The following is a 21803-nucleotide window of genomic DNA, read 5'->3' on the forward strand; positions in this document are numbered from 1 at the left end:
TGTGGGTTTTTCAAACGCTCCAAATACGAGGACAGCGTTCCCAAATATCACGCGGTGAGGATTCGTAAGGAGACGCGCCTCTTGAAGGACGGGAAGGTCATGTTAGATCCCTTTGAGAAGAAGCAGTGGATGACCTCGTGGGATGAGAACGAGAGCTACTCATGAGACTGTCCAATGCTATCCCGTGCCAATTCGTAACTTTGTGATTTAGTGGCTAATTCGTAGGAATTCGTACGATCATATTCGTACATTTTAGTATGATTTACTCAGTGATGGTTGGGTTCAGGGGCGGGATTTGGTGCCACGCCTCCTTTTAAAAATCGTACATTATTGTAAGACTGAAATTGGACGATTTCATATGAATTAGCCACTAAAGTGAAATAACGTAAAATACTTGCGTTTCCTCGTTAGATCAGGCTGGACTGTTGGCGTCTGCTGCAGACAATTTGGACTTGTGTAGTTTTGAACGGAGGAAGTTCAACCCGCTGTTGAACAAGTCAAATGTGTTACTCAAGATGCCTTTACACGTCCTTGTGTTTCTGGATGGCTAAAGACTGACTGGTGACCTCTGGATATTTTACGTTTCGCACCCCTTCAAAAGTGTTTGTATATTTTTGGAGGACGCATGAGATTTGCCAGGACTATATTGTCTTGATTGTAAATATTTCACAGTGCAGTTTATTTATTTGTATTTTTTCTTGTAATTTTATACTAAGACGTCTACTGTGCATGAACTGCCCAAAGATTATTTTTCATGTCTTTTTTTTAAACTGTAAAATCAGATTTCATGTTTTGAGGTCAGCTGAAACGCTGGAGGGAAAGAAGACAATAAACCAGTCAATGAATTACTACTGAACAAAATGGTGAGAAAACTTGAGATTCAGGAAGACGCACAGTAGGTAGTGCTGTCGCCTCACAGCATGAAGGTCGCTGGTTCCAGCCTTGGCTGGGTCAGTTGGCGTTTCTGTGTGGAGTTTGCATGTTCTCCCCACGTTCACTTGGGTTTCCTCCAGGTGCTCCGGTTTCCCCCTCAGTTCAAAGACATGCGGTGCAGGTGAATTGGGTACCTGTAGTGTATGAGTGTGAATGAGTGTGTATGTATGTTTCCCAGAGATGGGTTGCAGCTGGAAGGGCATCCGCTGCGTAAAACCTGCTGGATAAGTTGGGGGTTCATTCCACTGTGGCAACCCCAGATTAATAAAGAGACTAAGGCGAAAAGAAAGTGAATGAACTTGAGATTCATACATCATCTGAATAAATATGATTTCTGTTGACGACATTATTTGGCTGAGAAACAACTGTTTAAAATCAGAAGGTTAAAAAAGAAAACACAAATACATCGAAAATCGATTAAAAATGGTCCAATTTAAGCTCTTAGCAATATACATTTTGTAGAGCTTTAATATATTTCTGGTGGGAAAAATACAAAATGTCTCCATGGAACATGATAGTTACTTAATTTACTTAATATTCTAATGTTGTTTTTTTTTTGCATTAAAAAGAAATTATAATTTTGACTCTTACACTACAACTGAAATGGGATCTATTATGCAAAAATCACATTTGTAAGTGGCTTAAACACAGTTGTGTTGCAGCAGCCTGTGAATGTAACTTCTATTGGTAAAATTGTATACATTTTATTTTTTATAATCACACTTGGTGATGCATTAGGTAGTGCTGATGCCTGAGCAAGAAGGTCGCTGGTTCGAGCCTCGGCTGGGTCAGTTGGCGTTTCTGTGTGGAGTTTGCATGTTCTCCCCGTGTTTACGTGAGTTTCCTTCGGGAGTTCTGGTTTCCCCCACAGTCCAAACACATCAGCTATAGGTGAATTGGGTAGGCTAAATTGTTCGTAGCGAATGAGCGTGTATGGATGCTGGAAACATTAGTTGGTGGTTCATTCCACTGTGGCGACCCCAGATTAATAAAGGGACTAAGCCGAAAAGAAAATGAATGAATGAATAATTATTCAATCCATTAATTTGGCTTTCTAAACTGTTGTACTGTTTCTACCTTTAGAAGAAGAAAACAAAAGTAAACAAATATGCTGACATATTTAATGATTTTGAGTCATTAATAAAACAATCATTCATCAGATGTTAAATAGTTTCGATATTAATACAAATCTTGGTTTTGATATGTTTCCACAGAAATGTTACAGTACGTTCTACGTCCCATCAATACTATAAGAGAATAAAGCCATCTCAATAGATATATATATATATATATAGATATGTATATATACAGCGAGTTGTGACTAAAAAGGCAATACACTTTAACTGAGCCTAAGGTAAACAGTGTTGAATATTAATATAGTGCAAATACAAAAATCTACAAAATCGTAATCTTAAAAAGCAGCACTGAGGGACGGTTCATGCATTCCTATATTCATATAGACAGCAGAGATTACAGCGCAAATAGAGCCGTCCGCTTGAAATGCCCATCGACAGCAGAGATTTTAGTCAAACTTCAACTTTTAACATGTTTTTGAGATTTTCTGGTTTGCTCTGAGATCAAATTAAAAAGAGTTCGCCATAAAAAAATTAGGATGTTTTGAGAAATGTCTCATTTGAAATGGGTTTTTTGGTTCACACATTAAAGACTGCATTTACACTATAAATCTGATCTTTTCCGAACAAATCCAAGATTTTATTTCTTTTTGTTTATATTAAGTTCTTACCTAAAAACGACTGTAGTGATAAACCGAAAATGCAATGATGTTTATCTAATTGTTGGAATCTATAGTTTCCTTATCTGATTTGATTGAGGGAATAAAGATATCGCGTTATGGATGACTGAACTGCCGGCCTCTGGAGCATCCTCTTCAGGCGTTTCTTCCTCATTAGAAGACTCACGGCCTGGGGTCCAGGCTTTTCTGAGATTTGGTTGTCAAATTTAGAAAACTGGATAAATTAAACCCTGAAGTTGGTTAATAGTTTCTAGAATGTGAGACAATAAGATTGCTAATGCTCACAATTTTTGAAAAGATGTTCTGACAAAGATTTTTTTAAGGAGCCGTCTTGAGGTGTGTGCTACTCGCTCATATCGAGACCGGCAGTCCTGTTTAGTAGAGTCTAACTGGTGGTGCAGCCAATTTTACACTCACAGGATTTACATGAGAACATGGAAACTGGTGTTTGAGGCTCACGGTATACATGTTTCCATGTAATAAAAAGTCTTGTCGTCCATCCCAGTTGTAAGAGCGACAAATAATAACTTGATTTCTAGTTGATCATTTGGGAAAGTGGCAGAAGGTGGATTTTTCTGATGAATCACCTGTTGAGCTGCATCCCAATCATCACAAATACTGCAGAAGACCTACTGGCACCAGCATGGACCCAAGATTCTCACAGGTATCAGTCACGTTTGGTGAAGGAAAAATCATGGTTTGGGGGTTACATTCAGTATGGGGCGTGCGAGAGATCTGCAACATCAACAGCCTGAGGAATCAAGACATTTGTGCTGCCCTTCACATTACAAACCACAGAAAAGGGCAAATTCTCCAGCAGGATAGCGCTCCTTCTCCTACTTCAGCCTCCATTTCAAAGCTCCTGAAAGCAAAGAAGGTCAAGCTGCTACAGGATTGGCCAGCCCAGTCACCAGATATGAACATTATTGAGCATGTCTGGGGTAAGATGAAGGAAGAGGCATTGAAGATGAATCCAAAGACTCTTGATGAACTCTGGGACTCCTGCAAGAACGCTTACTTTTACATTCCAGATGACTTTATTAATCAGTGATTTGAGTCATGTCAGAGATGTATGGATGCAGTCCTCCAAGCTCATGATGGAGTCAGACACAATATTCATTCTGTCTCCACTGCAGCAGGACTTTATATTCTATACTGGACATTATTTCTGTTCAGTGACAAGACTTTAGTCTAAGCAGAGTCAGAATTATAAATCAAGACATGATCATATTTTATTTTGGTCAAACAAGTGTAATCTACAGGCCTTTGCCTTTCATATAAGCCACTTCTGATACCAAATGATCAACTAGAAGTTATTATTTGCTGTTCCTTAAACTTAGATAGGCGACAAGACATTTGTCAGGTAGTGTACTACAACTTGTATTATTTAGCTATGCCTAGGTATATCTAATATTCATCATATAGCAGGCATTTCACTCTTTAATTCATTATTTAAGGTGTGCTTTTACCACAGGCAATATGAGTGATTTGTTTTACTGGCAATATGCCATACTGCCAAATAATCAACCACCCTGACCTAATGTGGAAGAGAAAAAGTATTTGCGTACAAAAAAATGAACCACACAAATCACGAGAAATGTTTTTGGTTTCTTTTTTGGATTGTTGCGGTCTATGGAGGATGAGGGAGCTCTCTGAATTCACCTAAAATATCCTAACTTGTGTTTTGAAGATGAACTAGTGATAGGTCGTTCATGAACGACTCGTTCATTTTGAACAAATCTTTAATATGACTCGGGATCTACGAGTCCTCTCAGGGAGTGATTCGTTCATCCGCATATGCGCACATCTGTATCGTTTATTAAATTCTTTTGAGTCGTTCATTGCGGAAAGGCAGAAGCCAATCATATGCGTTTAGAGCCGGAAAAAGAATTGATCTATTCCTCTCTCGAGTCCTCTATCGGGTCTGAGTCATTCGTTCATCACGGGCCAATCATATGCGTTTAGAGCCGGAAAAAGAATTGATCCGTTCCTCGAGTCCTCGAGTTTGAGTCATTCTGTCACGTGATGAACGAACGACTCAAGAACCAGAAGACGTGAAAGGTGAACTAATTATCATGGCTCCTATCAGCTCAGACTGTGCACATTGGTTAAGATTATATGTGACTGTCAGTGTAACGTGAACGAACCACTGAGATTTGAAGACATGAAGAGGTGAGCTGAGCAAAGAGACAACAATACCTTCATAGACGAAACAGCAGGTAAACTTCGAACTATTATTTTCTCCTCTTATAGTATTCTAGTTATGACATTTGTGGTGTGATCAACCTTTTGGGCTAGTTGTAGATGTTTGGAAGCAATTCATAACATTTTAATAATATTTTGGCAAATTGAACGAAATGACTCGAAAAAGGATTCGTTCATCTCGATGAACGAGACTCAAAGATCCGAGTCAGTAAAATGATCTGAACTTCCCTTCACTGAGATGAATGAAGGGCTCAAGGAGACTGGAACGTAATGAGTGTGAGTAATTAATAACAGAGTTGACATTTTTGAGTGAAATAACCCTTTAACTGGCATCAACAAACTTTACAACGCAGACTCTTCTGCTTTCCAATACATCTGCTTATCTCGAAGTTGGATTCAGCTTGTTGTGGTCATATCAGTGCCCACTTTGATCTCCTCTGGGCTTGTGGTGTTATTGGACAACGTTTGCGCCGTTTCCTCTCTTGGCCTCTTCCAAGCGGAGCGAGTAGCAATCCAGACAACGAGTGCACCGAATGCAGCAATGAGCAGCCCGAGAACATTCACCAACACGGCTTCAGGAGGAGAGTCTTTATAAGCAGGACTTTTCCTGAAACACATGACGGACAACACAGTTGTGGTCAGGAAGTGTATTTGTGTGTGTGTTTTTAATCTGAAGCAGCACTTACAGGCTAAATATGAGTTTCTCAGTGATGCCCATGAGAGCTGCGGCGATGACACTGATGAAGATGAAGAGGCCGCTGTAGATGTGCAAAGGCATAAGAGCTGCACGCACACGCACTGGGGTGACGGGTATCAGATACACAGCGATCCCCAACACTATCTGAATCACCAGAAAGAAGAGCTACATCAAAACCGATCACATGCAACACACACACACACATCTGAAATACCAATACATATCTAGACGATTAGCAGGGGTCTTTTAACCATTCTTAAACAGAGCAATTCCAGAGTTATGGATGTGACATTTGCAGTAAAAACTCAAAACAGTAAAAATATACGTTAACATTATATTGAAAGATCTGTTTATATTTTACAAAAAAATCTGCATGGTTCAAGCCTGCAGATATCATAATGCCAAATTTAAGACTTTAAGACCTTTTGAAGACTATTAGGTATTAAATTTAAGACCTATATCACAATATCAAAAACACGCATACACAAAGAGAAAATGAAAAAAAAAATTACTAAATTAGTGGTAAAATGAATGTATTTAAATTGAACAGTACTAAAGGTAGGTTAGATGCACCACTGAACTACAGAAAAAAACCAACAAACATCTTAAGGCTGATTTATACTTTTGCCTGGCGCCGCATCGCACACCTCACGAAACGGACGAGGCTTTTATACTTGACCGCCATTGAGATATTCTCTTAATGACAGGGGGCGGTTAAAAGAAACAAGACAGTAAAATCAGACGGATAAACAAAGCAGTAGAACGTTTCCACAACTTCGTCATATCATTAATATCATTAAAGATTTTTTAACTAATTGTTTTTTTATAATTTATTATGATGATTATAAAGATTTTTATAATCATTCAAGATTTTTTAAATCAAATTTTGATGCATCACTTGCTTTTGTTCATATCTACCGTACAGTTCTACCGATTAAAAGTTAAATACAAATAAAAACATGGGTTGCTCTAAGATTATATTTTTTATTATGGCAAGAATAAAACAACAACAACAAAAAAAGTACACTTACAAAAAATTATGACGTTATTATTATTATTTTTTTGCCCACTCAATTCACACATTACTGTCTGGCTAGTTTCTGTCCTCCACTTATAAACTAAAAAGGAAATAATGGTCAAACATTCCTGACCATTACCACCAATAAAGCCTAGAAATTGGGCATATTGTAAACTGATAGGTTCAAATATTATTTTCCAGTTATCAAAGAAATAATTGTTACTTAATTTTCGTTTGTATTATATATCTACATCAGTGTAAAACCTATGAATAGTGGAAAAACATATTCTGTAATAATAAAACCACCTGGGTCTCCACTTTTGCATGGCCTCTTTTTTTTTTTTTTTTTTTTGTTTTAACAAACTTATCCCCCTCTCCACGCTGGATTACACACAAGAATCTAATCACCGTGACGCAGCTTCAAAAATTGGTTTCAAACCGCAAGAACGAATTTGCTCAAAATAACGCAAAAACAACCAATTTTCTTTTTTTGTGTGTGAAATATACGTGTCCCTATAGTGTTTATAGCAGCATGGGACTACTAACATATATTACTGTGAACATCTCAAAATATGGGTTCCCTGCTGAAATATCTAGCTTAAACCAGCCTAGGCTGATTGGCTGGTTTTAGCTGGTTGACCAGCCTGGTTTTAGAGGGGTTTTGGCCATTTCCAGGCTGGTTTCCAGCCATTTCCTGCCTGATTTAGCTGGTCTGTCTATAAAATGACCAGCTAAATCCAGCTAAAATCAGCTTGACCAGCCTGGTTTAAGCTGGACATAGCTGGTTTTAGCTGGGCTCCCATCCTGGCTAGGTTGGTCAAGCTGGTTTTAGCTGGCCATCTCCCAGCTTGACCAGCTAAGACCAGGCTGGAAATGGCTGGAAACCAGCCTGGAAGTAGCCAAAACCCCTCTAAAACTAGCCTGGTCGACTAGCTAAAACCAGCCAACCAGCCTAGGCTGGTTTAAGCTGTTTTTTTCAGTAGAGTTTTGGTGTTTCGTGACCCTTTAACATTTGGTAATGTCCATTCTCATATTATTTTAAACTAAAACTGACTCTCACAAAATATGCTTTTGTCCTTAAAGTCATTTGAACGTTGTCAGTATCAATAAAACAGCTTCATTCATTTTATTTACGATTTACATGTCAACTTTTTCAGCTGTTTAAATGCAATAAGAGAGCCTAGGAAATTTACATACAGACTTGCACACAGTATACGTCTGTTCACAGTATAAGAAACAACTACATAATGTGTAGTCCATTCATTCATTCATTGTCTTTTCGGCTTAGTCCCTTTATTAATCTGGGGTCGCCACAGCGGAATGAACCGCCAACTTATCCAGCAAGTTTTTACGCAGCGGATGCCCTTCCAGCCGCAACCCATCTCTGGGAAACATCCACACACACACACTCATACACTAAGGACAATTTAGCCTACCCAATTCACCTGTACCACATGTCTTTGGACTGTGGGGGAAACCGGAGCACCCGGAGGAAACCCACGCGAAAGCGGGGAGAACATGCAAACTCCACACAGAAACGCTAACTGAGCCGAGGCTTAAACCAGCGACCTTCTTGCTGTGAGGCGACAGCACTACCTACTGTGCCACTGCCTCGCCAGTAATGTGTAGTCATTTCAATGAAAATAAAGTCAAATTCAAAGTTTGAAATTTAAAATATATATATATTTAACAATTAAAAGTGAAAATCTGAACCACATTTCAGCTTATTTTAAATAAGTAGTTTAAACAAGCAGCATTTTTAAATGTGTACTTCATTCACCGCTGATTTACACAAATCTGCCAAACATTCAGTTTACCTCTATGAGAACTAAAACTTCACTTACAGCACCTGCTTCGACCCTGTGTAGATGTACACCAGTGTCCGTGAACTCATACCTGTGATGGATACAGTACGACAGCAGCCAGACCAACCCAGCTGTGAAGACTGTACATGTTGGGAATGTTTTTGGCATTGTGGAAAACAAACACAGCCACCACAGAAATCACAGCCAAGATGAAGGCGAGAATATGCAGCCCTGCGTGGATCAACTTCATCATCTGCTTGCTGCACCTCCAGGTCCATGGCAGTCTGTACACTACAATTGCTGAGGAGGAAGAAAAAAAAGACGTGAAGAGCATTCAAATGCCATGAGGGGGGCGATGACGTTTTAAATACTCGAATACAAACATGTCCCAAGAAACTAACATTTCTCCTTAATAATATAGTAAGTATTCTTTGGAAATTCTAAGTAGGGAAATCATATTAGCAGCCAATGACTATCAACATACAGCATTGTTTGCAGTCAATTAAACAGTGCTGATGTTGTTTTGAGGTCATGTGACTACCATGGTAAACAAAATAGGGAGCGCGTCACAAGCTGTCACTGAACGAATGTGCGAATATAAAACCCACTTTGCCTCAATGCCAAGAGCATTCTCCGATCTTTCACTAACATTCTGGAAATGTTCTCTCAGTGTTTTTTAAATGTTCTTTCTGTAACATTAATACAGTGTTCAATATTATGCGGTCATACTGACACATCATAATGTTGTCATCGTTAGACATCGTTAGCTGGATGTCCACTAAACACGTGTAATTTTTCATCCTTACATCTCAGCAAGTATTTTTGTGTTTAAAAGAAGTTTAATAGACGTCTAGACATAGATGGCTGGCCTAAAACAAGGCTACCTATAGGCAGTTGGGAAAAATTTTAAGAAAAGCCTTAAACAAGACTACACATCAATTAGACAGGAATGAATACCGACACACGTGAAGTCTGTCTAATCGGTGCACATCAGCAAAAGTCTAGTTTTGGGTTATTTTTTTTTATGTCTATTAGATTTTTACTGACAGTCTAAATATAGCCTAGCTTTAGCTATTGAGCCAGATTAGAGTCACAAAAATAATACATTTACAAAATAAAACGAATACATCTACAACTCAAAATCCAATAATTAAGTACAATTCAGAAACGCACATTTTCAGTTCATAAATTCAAAGCACAAGTAAAAAATATGCAAATCCAAATCATCAAATCAAAACAAAATTAGTAAAATGCAAAAATACAATTCGGAATTTCAAAACACAATTCAGAAATAAACAATTGAAATTCGTAAATTCATAACACAATTCAAAAATAGACAAATCCAAATTCGTCAAATGGAAACACGATTTGTAAATACACAAATCCAATTCAGCAAATGAAAACACGATTTGTAAATACACAAATGCAATTCATAAATTCAAAACATGATTAAAAAATACACAAATCTAATTCGTTAAATGGAAACACGATTCGTAAATACACAAATGCCATTCGGAAATTCAAAACACGATTCCAAAATACACATATCCAATTTGTCAAATGAAAACACAATTCGTAACTACACAAATACAATTCGTTAATTCAAAACACGATTCATAAATACACAAATCCAATTTGTAAACTCAAAACATGATTCATAAATACACAAATCATATTCATAAATACGCAAATCCAATTCGTAAATTCAAAACACAATTCGTAAATACACAAATACAAATCAATTGGCAATATTAGATTTTTAACTGGTGAACTTACAAATTGTGTGTTATGTAGCGTATTTACAAATTATGTTTTAAATTTCAATGTGGATTTTGTTAATGTGAATTGTGCTGTCCATGTATGAACTTTATTTTGTAAATGTTTTATTTTTGAGACTGATCTGGCTCCATATTAGCCAAGTTGCGTTTAGACGTCAATCAAACACAACATTCAAAGCATTCAAGTCTAACATTTACCCTAAAGAAAACAAGGAACATTTCTCTAATGATGTTCAATGTATTTAAAAAGTTTTTAACGTTCCGTTAAAAGTAACCTCATGCGAGTTTAGTTTTATTTTGCTTTGTTTATTGTTGCGAAAAAACGCACTTGTTCGGAGTTTAAATCATTATACTGTCCGTTTTCATATCACACCCAAAATCATGAGAAAAGCAACGTTACGACACATTAAGGTGGGCTACTTAAGTTATTTAAATGTTTTGAAAACTGTAATGTAATTGTGTGGGTCATAAACGTGACCTGTTGCTTTAAATCCTGATTACACACTCAGGAATGTGAAACCTCAGACTGTCTCAACAGATGCAAACACTCAACTCCTTACCGATTCCTTGAAGAAAAATAAAGCCTATAACCATCAACAGCGGGTGCCAGTTAAACTCAGCCGCTCCTCCGTCCCATCCGAGCCCTTCTCTGTAGTGTAAAACCCAGGATAAAGCGACCGCGATCGACACAATCCCGACCACCGACGCCAGAATGAAGAACAGCAGAAACTGCGGGTAGTTCTCCATCATCCTCGAGCTCTGAAGTGCACTAGATGACACTCAACATCTGACTGACCCGCTGCAGGAAAACACACACAAGACACGTCAGTTTGGGGGCTGGCTCGCGTTTTCACTTCTCACCCAAACAACGGGATGTGTCCCAAATCATAATATGGCGCCTGGGCGGGCAGCATCTTTTCTTAATTAACAACGTTTGAATAGAAAAGCATTAATACCTTTAAAATGACACAAATGACTGAGATTTACATTTACAATCTTTTCATGCATTAATAACACATCTAAAAAAATTGTTTGTGGTTTGTTCAAACTACTTATTAAAAATGAGCTGAAACAACACACTTCTTCAGTTTTTTTGGGGACTGCTTAATTGTTTTATGTTCAATCCACTTAAATTTGTAAAAACTAATAACTTAATTTGCCTCATGTCATTCCAACACAAATCGATTGGTGCATTTTGACAGCATATATAAATAAAAATACAATAAAAAAAATCTAAAAAATTATGAATAAAGAAAAATAAGTAGCAGGGGAGTGGAAGTTCTCAAAATATGAAAGCAAAATCCTTTATTAAAGTATATAACTATCTTGATTTTGACTTTTATACTTGGCATCATCCAAAAAAAAAATTAGTTTCTATAGTTCAAATATCTTAAATAATCTTGAATTAAGAAGCGTTTTTCAGAGAATAGGATCAGTCAAAATTAAGTGAGTTTTTCCTTAAAACAAGCAAACTATTCTTGTTTTTTTTTGGTTTAATTTTAGTTTGAATTTAGTTAAATTGTTATTTTTCTTGTTTTAATATTAAATTAAGAAGGGCTTTTTCAAGAAATACTTCTAAATTCAATTCATCTTTATTTCTGTACAATTTTACAATGTAGATTGTGTCAAAGCAGTTTAACATAGAATATTATAATAGATGGAAACAGTGTCAGTCCAGTTTTCAGAATTGAGTTGCTTTCACTACTGAAAGTCCAAACACAGAAGAGCAAATCCATCTATGCGAGCCAAACCTAGCAAACCTGTGGCGAGGACAAAACTTCACCAATTGACGAAAGTGAAGGAAAAACCATTGAGAGTAACCTGCCATTTTTACTATTAAAAGCACATTTTAATTTAAATGTGATGTTTTTTGTTTTTATTTGTTTTTTACATATAAGCGCAGTACAGTGTTCATGTTCAGACTATGTATAATATTTAAATGGCTGACACTAATAAATTTTCTTATTAATAGTAATTCATCTGCCACATTTTTGAACTGTGAAGAGTTGTAGCTGCTTTACTGGGCCTACTATGACTACGCTACTGTACTTCAGTACTGCCCATGGAACTTGGAGAGACTTTTTTTTTCTGACGTAGTTTTTAATTTTATAAACATCATTTTAAGGTTAATGTTATTAGCCCCTTTAAGCTTAATTATTATTTTTTCGATAGCCTACAGCAGTGGCTTTCAAACTTTTTTCCTCAAGTACCACCTCTGAAAAAAATAGTCTCTCCAAGTTCCATGGGCAGTACTGAAAAACAGTAGCGTAGCCATAGTAGGCCCAGTAAAGCAGACACAACTCTTCACAGTTCAAAAACGTGGCAGATGAATTACTATTATTAAGAAAATTTATTAGTGTCAGCCATTTAAATATTATACATAGTCTGAACATGAACACTGTACTGCGCTTATAAGTAAAAAACAAATAAAAACAAAAAACATCACATTTAAATTAAAATGTGCTTTTAATAGTAAAAAAGGAAGGTAACTTGCCTAATTACCCTTACCTGCCTAGGTAACCTAATTAACCAAGTCAAGCCTTTAAATGTCACTTTAAGCTGAATAGAAGTGTCTTGAAAAATATCTATTAGTATCTATTAAAACTATTATGTATAGAAATGTGTTGAAAAAAATGTGCTTTCCGTTAAACAGAAATTGGGGAAAAAATAAACAGGGGGGCTAATAATTCTGACTTCAACTGTACATCTCTAGCTAAAATATAATCTTTGTTCAAAATGTCTCTCTGCTTAGACTTATGACACCTCATGCTGTCTAAGTAGGCAACTCATGAAGTCTGTCAGCTCACTAAATGAAACACAGGCTGCTTTTCTTTTTTTTTTTTTTCCTCGACAGTTTTGTAAGCAACCACAGTGTTATACAACGTAACTTGGTTTCACAATCATGACAAGAGAGTATCTGTCACAAAATTCTGTCTTTATTAAGATAGTTTTGAGTTAATGTTTGCATACTGATATAAATTAGTAAACAGAACCGTGTCAGGTCATTGATGTCAATGCATGAATGCTCACTGATCAGCAATTTCTCCAATACAAATGACAGTGTGAAAGATTCATGCTTCATAATACAAAAATATATATATTTTCTGCTCTCGAGTTGTCAAACATCAACATAGGAGAATATCTACATTATAATACAGTAACAGACATCTTTTATTACGTTGTTTTGTCTACATCAGGCATGTCCAAACTCGGTCCTGGGCCTGTGTGTCCTGCAAAGTTTAGTTCCAACCCCAATCAGACACACCTGGGCTAGCTAATCAAGCTCTTACTAGGCTTTCTAGAAACATTCTTTTAGGTGTGTTAAGGCAAGCTAAAATCTGCAGGACACCAGACCTCCAGGACCTGGTCTACATGATATGAAGCATGCTCATTATGGTTGGTCTGAAGCCGGTCTCTTCATTTTATAAACATGGCAACAGAAGCTGTTGTTCTTCTCCTGGACAGTGTGAATAATGGTGTCTCTGTCAAAGTACACCTCGTGACTGTAGGTCTGGAAAAACAAAGGAGAACCTTTGAATTATGAGCAATTAAAAAAATAGCGTCTAATGCTGTGGTTCCCAAGCCTGTTCCTGGAGGCACACCGGCAGTACATATTTTGGATGTCTTTCTCATCTGACCCATTAACTTCAGGTTTTATTATGTTCTGATGAGTTGATTCAGGCGTGTTTGATTAGGAAGAGGTTGAAATGTGTACTGTTGGTGTGCCTTCAGGAACAGGGTTGGGAAACACTGGCCTAGATGATACATTTGTATTCGGGAAGATGTAAAGACTGAATTTGTGTGTGTGTTTTATCTGAAGCAGGACTTACAGGTCAAATATGAGTTCTTTCGGTTTAAAAGCGATTAATCGTGCTGACCTAGACTCTTGTTTCCCAACCCTGTTCCCAGAGACACACCAACAGTACATATTTTGGATGTCTCCCTTATCTGACCCATTAACTTCAGCTCTTGGAGTTTCTTCTAATGCTCTGATGAGTTGATTCAGGTGTGTTTGATTAGGAAGAGGTTGAAAACGGGTGCTGTTGGTGTGCCTTCAGGAACAGGATTGGGAAACACTGGCCTAGACAATACATTTGTAGTCAGAAAGATATAAAAGACTGCATTTGTGTGTGTGTGTGTGTGTGTCTTTTATCAGAAGCTGCACTTACAGGCCAAATATGAGTTCTTTCAGTTTAAAAATGATTTATTGTGCAGGCCTAGACCAGTGTTTCCCAACTCTGTTGCCGAAGACACACCAACAGTACATATTTTGGATGTCTTCCTCATCTGACCCATTAACTATGTTCTGATGAGTTGATTCAGGTGTGTTTGATTAGGAAGAGGTTGAAAATGTGTAATGTTGGTGTGTCTTCAGGAACATGATTGGGAAACACTGGCAAACACATAGGAAACACCTAGAAAACACGTTTTTAGTCAGGAAGATTCAAAGACTGCATTTGTGTGTGTGTGTGTGTGTATGTGTTTTATCTAAAGCAGCACTTAAAGGACAAATACGAGTGTCTTTTGGTTTAAAAACTATTTAACATGCAGGTGTAAACCAGTGTTTCCCAACCCTGTTCCTGGAGACGCATCAACAGTCCATATTTTGTATGTCTCCCTTATCAGACCCATTAACTTCAGCTTCTGTAGTCTCTTCTAATGCTCTGAAGAGTTGATTTAGGTTTGTTTGATTAGGAAAAGGATGAAAATGTGTACAGTTGGTGTGCCTTCAGGACCAGAGTTGGGAAACACTGGCCTATACTATACATTTGTATTCAGGAAGATGTAAAGACTGAATTTGTGTGTGTATTTTATCTGAAGCAGCTCTTAAAGGCTAAATATGAGTTTCTTTCGGTTTAAAAGTGATTAATCGTGCAGGCCTAGACCAGTTTTTCCCAACCCTGTTCCTGGAGACACACCAACAGTCCATATTTTGGATGTCTCCCTTATCTGACCCATTAACTTTAGCTCTTGGAGTTTCTTCTAATGCTCTGATGAGTTGATTCAGGCGTGTTTGATTAGGAAGAGGTTGAAAATGGGTACTGTTGGTGTGCCTTCAGGAACAGGATTGGGAAACACTGGCCTATACTATACATTTGTAGTCAGAAAGATATAAAAGACTGCATTTGTGTGTGTGTGTGTGTGTCTTTTATCAGAAGCAGCACTTACAGGCCAAATATGAGTTTTTTCAGTTTAAAAATGATTTATTGTGCAGGCCTAGACAAGTGTTTCCCAACTCTGTTGCCGAAGACACACCAACAGTACATATTTTGGATGTCTTCCTCATCTGACCCATTAACTATGTTCTGATGAGTTGATTCAGGTGTGTTTGATTAGGAAGAGGTTGAAAATGTGTAATGTTGGTGTGTCTTCAGGAACATGATTGGGAAACACTGGCAAACACATAGGAAACACCTAGAAAACACGTTTTTAGTCACGAAGATTCAAAGACTGCATTTGTATGTGTGTGTGTATTTATGTGTTTTATCTAAAGCAGCACTTAAAGGACAAATACGAGTGTCTTTTGGTTTAAAAACTATTTATCATGCAGGTGTAAACCAGTGTTTCCCAACCCTGTTCCTGGAGACGCATCAACAGTCCATATTTTTGATGTCTCCCTTGCCTGACCCATTACTTTCAGGTTTTTATTATGTTCTGATGGGTTGATTCAGATGTGTTTGATTAGGAAGAGGCTGAAAGAGTGTACTGTTGGTGTGCCTTCGGGAACAGTGTTGGAAACACTGGTCTAATGACATTAATTGAAGATTCATACCACATCCCAGGGCTCCTCCAGAGGAACTCTCTTCATTAAAGCGCCTGTTTTATTGTCATGCAGGCGAAGACGAGCCTGTCCTTCATCTTCAGCGTGAGTGATGTCCACCACAGCCAGCAGATCAAGCTCGTCTTCATACTTCACCATTCTGAACGTCTAGGTATTATAATAAGTATTCAAAATAATACACAAGCTCATGACCTCATGATCACGCATTAGACTGCAAAAGAATGCAGAGTTTTTGTTTTGTTTCTAGTCTAAATGTCTAAAAATTCTTAAATCATGAAGCATTTTCTAGATAAGGAATAAAATATTTTGTTGTTTTCAGAAATATGTCAAAATTATAAGTTTTTCCTTAAAACGGGCAAAATAATCTTAATATAAATAATATTTTGTGCTTGTTTTAAGCAAAACTGACTTAATTTTGACATATTTCTAAAAACAAGACAATATTTTTGCTTATCTAGCAAATAATTTAGGATTTTCTTGTAATATTTGGAGAAGAAACAAGACAAAATGCTTTTTTTTCCATAGCATATTATTGATGTCAAAATTCTGTTTTCCTTAGAGGGATAGTTCACCATTTACACATCATTTACTTTGTTTTAAACCTTTATGGTTTTCTTTTTCATGTTGGACACAAAAGAAGATGTTTTAAAAAATTATAAAAACCTGTAACCATTGACTTCCATAGTATTTGTTTTTACTTTGACGAAAACCAATGGTAACATTTTTCAAAATATCTTCATTTGTGTTCAACAAATAAAGGAAACTCACATGGAATCACTTGAGGGTGAGTAAATTGGCATTTTAAAGTGAACTCTCCCTTTGATGGCAAAAAAATTAATTTTAGAAACCCCCAAATATGTTCTGGTGCTTAAGAAAACATGTTCTCCCTCAGATTAGACCTAAATCTGAGCTGGTGGTGTGCTGTACCTCTTGTGCAGGGTCATCGTCTAACATCTGAAATCTCCTTTTAACTGTACGACCAGAAGAGGTCACAATCACCTGAGAGGCCTGCTGAGAGGAAGAAGAATTCATCACACAAAAAAACCCCTTGAGTCAAACTGTAGATGACAAAATGCCCTCGTAGAAGTTTAAGAACTTGCAGTCTTAATGTGTTGGAAAGTCCTTTTTAGTTTGATTTTGTTTTTTGTTTTTTTGTATAATGCTTGTTTAAGAAACTGTTATGTCCCGAATATTTACTACCAATATTGCCATAAATATAGTCAATGCTGCTGATCTGGCATTAATACAAATAGAATAAATAAACTAATAAATAGATGAATAGATGGATGGATGGATGAACAAAAAATTTTACTGAACTATAGCCAACACTTACATTACTGTCACGAGCAGCGGTGATGGAGAAATCTGTGATGATCTCATACTTCCAGTCACATCCTGTTTCCGCCATGATCTTCAGAATGCTGTAAAAGAGGAAATTAAAAGAAAAAAAAAATCAACTGCAGGGGAAAAAAACCAAATAGTTTAACCCAAAAGAAAACTATCATTGTTACACACATTTTTTATTTTACTTCATAAAATCTGACTTTAACTACATTTTTTGAAGTTCTATGAATTAACAACATTTTTAGTCAGTATCACTGATGCAAGTTAAGATGACTAGAAAAGTAAAAAATGTAAGGCAGCGTGGAATTACAAATGCATAAATTGTAGGTTGCAATGTAAGTTTATAAGTGAAAAGATTATTGTCTTTAACTTTTTTTTAATATCTATTTTTTAGGGGTTTTCACCTTTATTGTAATAGGACAGTGGAGATGTAGAGACAGGAAAGTATGGGGAGCAGAGATAAGGGAATAGTTGGCAAAGGACCTCGAGCCGGGAATCGAACTCAGGTCGCCATAAACACCTCAGTGCCATGTGTCGACGCACTAACCACAAGGCTATTGGTGCCGACGTGTTTAACATTTTGAATGTATTCTCTTTAACTACTCTCTGATTTCTCAAAGACTTCGCTCAGACTACTCAACAGACTACTCTAGGACTTCGCTCAGACTACTCAACAGACTACTCTAGGACTTCCCTCAGACTACTCAACAGACTTCTCTAAAACTTCGCTCAGACTACTCGACAGACTACTCTAGGACTTCCCTCAGACTACTCAACAGACTACTCTAGGACTTCCCTCAGACTACTCAACAGACTACTCTAGGACTTCGCTCAGACTACTCAACAGACTACTCTAGGACTTCGCTCAGACTACTCAACAGACTACTCTAGGACTTCCCTCAGACTACTCAACAGACTTCTCTAAAACTTCGCTCAGACTACTCGACAGACTACTCTAGGACTTCCCTCAGACTACTCAACAGACTACTCTAGGACTTCCCTCAGACTACTCAACAGACTACTCTAGGACTTCGCTCAGACTACTCAACAGACTACTCTAGGACTTCCCTCAGACTACTCGACAGACTACTCTAGGACTTCGCTCAGACTACTCAACAGACTACTCTAGGACTTCGCTCAGACTACTCGACAGACTACTCTAGGACTTCCCTCAGACTACTCAACAGACTACTCTAGGACTTCCCTCAGACTACTCAACAGACTACTCTAGGACTTCGCTCAGACTACTCAACAGACTACTCTAGGACTTCCCTCAGACTACTCGACAGACTACTCTAGGACTTCGCTCAGACTACTCAACAGACTACTCTAGGACTTCGCTCAGACTACTCTAGGACTTCCCTCAGACTACTCGACAGACTACTCTAGGACTTCCCTCAGACTACTTGACAGACTACTCTAGGACTTCCCTCAGACTACTCGACAGACTACTCTAGGACTTCGCTCAGACTACTTTTAAACTTCGCTCAGACTACTCAACAGACTTATCTAGAACTTTGCTCTGACTACTCTTAATTTTCGCTTAGACTACTTTACAGGCTTCTTTAAAACTCTGCTCAAACTACTCAACAGACTTGTCTAGAACTTTGCTCAGACTACTTGACAGATTTCTCTGGAAAGTCCCTCAGACTACTTGACAGACTTCACAAGAACTTTGCTCAGACTTCTCTAGGACTTAGCTCAAACAACCCTAGGACTTCACTCAGACTACTCTAGGACTTCGCTCGGACTACTCTTGAACGTCGCTTAGACTACTTCACAGGCTTCTTTAGAATTTTGCTCAGACAACTCTAGGACTCTGCTCAGACTACTTGACAGATTTCTCTAGGACTCTGCTCAGACTACTTGACAGGCTTCTCTGGAACTTTGCTCAGAGAACTCAACAGACTTCACTAGTACTTTGCTCCGACTACTCTACACCTTTGCACAGACTACAGTGTAAGGTCTCCTCATTTACTTGTTTATCCTTGTCCAGTGACATGTCTCTAATAAAATATTAACATTTATGCTCACTTTATAGTGCTGGGCCCGGCATGAATGATTCGACCGGAGTCATCTGGGTGAAAAAAGATCCAGTCCACTTCTAGAGAGTCACATTTCATGTCCTGGACGCCGTTCTTTGCCTGATGTACAGATCATTGGAACAAATAGATAGGATGTTTACACTTAATTCAAATACATTCATGTAGTGTTTTTCGCAATGGGTTTTATTCATTGATAGTTGTGTGGATTATTTTGTATACATTGAAGGATTTCTCAAATTATCACAGCACTTGTGTATGAAGTTGTTATATAAGTAAATATGGAGTACTTGGTAACACTTTGGTTTAAGTAACAATTCACACTATAAACTACTGGCCAATATATATTTACCATTTTTTAATGCATTCAGCTGGAAAGAGTCTGGCAGGAGTACTGTTAGCTTAGCTTAGCATACATCATTGAATCCGATTAGACCATTAGCATCTCGCTCAAAAATGTCAACACTTTCCTATTTTCACTAGTTTCGATGATCATGTAGGAAGACATATTGATATACAAAATTTACTACGCCATTTGTCATTCATAACAGAATGTCAACATGGGTCCATCAATGAGATAAACCCAATAGAATCTTTAGTTTAATTTTGCATCTACCACAACAGACATGAAATAAAGGTCCTGGTATAACTTGTGCTGCATGTGCACATTCTGATAATATTGTGGTTTTTACATTGTTAGACAGACTTAGGGTGCTTTCACACCTGTGAATCAATTCAGTTGTTGCGAAACAGGGATTAACATTGTTACATTGTTGCGGTTCGCTTTCACACGGCAAAGTTTCTAAATGGACCAAAATAGCTAAAACAAGTCACGTGTGAGTAAACTCTCCTCACATTGGTCAAAGGTTCACAGTTTATTTTGCAGAGTCCCGCTCAGCTTTTAGGGGTGGTGGTGGTTTGATGGTGTTTGACAGGGTGCGCGCGACGTGTCTGAAGAGCGAGGAGGGATGCGGTGGGGAGGGGTGAGAAGGGTGCGCGACGTATTTGAGGACCGGGAGAGAGACGCACGATTTCCAGGAGATCATCACTCATTTGTGGGCATCCGGGAGTCTCTGTGCATTTGCGGGAGACTACTGAAACTTCTGGGAGACTTGGGATGTCTGGAATGACCTCCCGCCCTACAAATAATTCTCTCTTTACATGATATATCCATAAAACACTGTGATATAACCGGGCTCAGATCGTATAGATTTCTCACTACAATCGAACAGCTCCAGAGTTCGTTTCAATTGAGCTGAGACCACCTCATTCAACTGATCTCTAAGCGATTGATTTGGCGCGATTGGAAGTTTCACATATGCCAAACGAAGCGCGCTAACTTTGCAAACGAGACAGGTTCCCAAACAAAAGTCTAGGTGTGAAAGCACCCTTATGCTGCGTTCACACCAGACGTGGAACGCGAGGATAAATCGCGCTATTTGCACGTTAATTACCGCGTAAGCATTTGAGTTTACTTGCTTGATTCGCGCATCAAACCCCACTTCATTTGTGCGTCAAAATCACTTCAGAACAGACGCGGATTCACGTGATGGGCAGGGCTTCTGTCTGCCCGGTGACTCTAGCTTCGTAGCTAAATGGCTAACATGGATTTTATGAAGAAAATAACAGTGTTTATGTGCTTTATGAAGGCTGAAAAACAGCGTAGATACTTTTAGGGCAGTGTCGGAGGCTTTCAGCGGTGCTTCTGACTGAGCCAAGCCCAGTTTGATGACTTGTTGTCGGTGTCGGCTGGAGGATTTCCCCCTGGACACCATCAACAGGTTCTACGTCACAATCACAGCCCCACAAGAGAAAGCTTCTGATTGGTTAACGCGGCGCGAATGTCCGCTGAAATTCAGATTTTTGAACTCGAGTGATTCACGCAAAAATTCTTAATTCGCGCTGCGCCATTTGTGTAATTCGTGCCGCACCATTCGTGCGTATCGCGCCGCAGGATGTCTATTCGCGCGTTTCCATCGACTTAACATGTAAATCCCTCACGCTTGACGCGCGTTCCGCATCTAGTGTGAATGCAGCATGTCTGCGAGAGTCACCAGAGCACTGTCGGAAGACAGACTTGGGTTTACAGATGTGCTCCAACATTAGGCAAGTTCAAAACAAGACTGAAACATCCGTTTAGCTGTGCCTTTACTGAATGAGCACTGTGCTACGTCCAACAGATCACACTATTATGTATTTCTTTTCTTTTTCATTCTTTTATAACCTGTTTAACACATTTTTATGTTTTTGCTTATTGTTTGTTTTTATTTTCTTATACTTGTCTCTTTTATTCCTGTTTATGTAAAACACGTTGAATTGCCACCGTGTATGACTTGTCACCACAATACTTTCACCACAGCCATTAAGAACAAACCTTTCCTATTTTATGGGACCTGAGATCCTTCCTTTGATCATCTGGGAATCTCTGTCTCTAAGACTAAAAGCT

General features: G+C 38.1%; 3 protein-coding genes across 9 annotated transcripts in view; 1 reads left to right on the top strand and 2 right to left on the bottom strand.

Annotated features, from left to right (window-relative positions):
* Window positions 1-2052, top strand: part of itga6a (integrin, alpha 6a) — a 58746-nt gene extending 56694 nt beyond the window's left edge. For both annotated transcript variants that reach the window (XM_005167411.6, XM_005167409.4), the window contains one exon: window positions 1-2052. Coding sequence is in view for 1 of the 2 variants with exons in the window: in XM_005167409.4 (XP_005167466.2) it covers window positions 1-165 (165 nt within the window). In the remaining variant the exon portion in view is untranslated.
* Window positions 2041-11007, bottom strand: cybrd1 (cytochrome b reductase 1). 2 transcript variants are annotated; one of them, NM_001020500.2, is given in 4 exon segments: window positions 2041-5498; window positions 5578-5732; window positions 8503-8711; window positions 10750-11007. In NM_001020500.2, coding segments are annotated over 4 exon segments (762 nt in total). In that variant the 5' UTR covers window positions 10937-11007; the 3' UTR covers window positions 2041-5287.
* dcaf17 (ddb1 and cul4 associated factor 17) overlaps window positions 10750-21803 on the bottom strand; it is a 22897-nt gene continuing 11843 nt past the window's right edge. For 2 of the 5 annotated variants that reach the window (XM_073911982.1, NM_001144789.1), the window contains 5 exon segments: window positions 19350-19459; window positions 17305-17392; window positions 16899-16979; window positions 15963-16118; window positions 13108-13700 (listed from right to left, as the gene is read on the bottom strand). In XM_073911982.1, coding sequence (XP_073768083.1) covers window positions 13581-13700; window positions 15963-16118; window positions 16899-16979; window positions 17305-17392; window positions 19350-19459 — 555 coding nt within the window. In that variant the 3' untranslated portion in view covers window positions 13108-13580. 5 annotated transcript variants of the gene reach the window in all.

The sequence above is a fragment of the Danio rerio genome, chromosome 9 (genome assembly GCF_049306965.1).
Source record: "Danio rerio strain Tuebingen ecotype United States chromosome 9, GRCz12tu, whole genome shotgun sequence".
NCBI classification, from domain to species: domain Eukaryota; kingdom Metazoa; phylum Chordata; class Actinopteri; order Cypriniformes; family Danionidae; genus Danio; species Danio rerio.

Excerpts from the sequence above, each read along its gene's own strand:
- cybrd1 (XM_073911862.1), bottom strand. The coding sequence starts at position 8,745 with ATGCTCTTCACGTCTTTTTTTTCTTCCTCCTCAGCAATTGTAGTGTAC. Across the intron at positions 5,733-8,502 it reads TCGTACTGTATCCATCACAG|ATAGTGTTGGGGATCGCTGT; the intron begins GTATGAGTTCAC and ends CTGGTGATTCAG. Across the intron at positions 5,499-5,577 it reads GAGAAACTCATATTTAGCCT|GAAAAGTCCTGCTTATAAAG; the intron begins GTAAGTGCTGCT and ends CATGTGTTTCAG.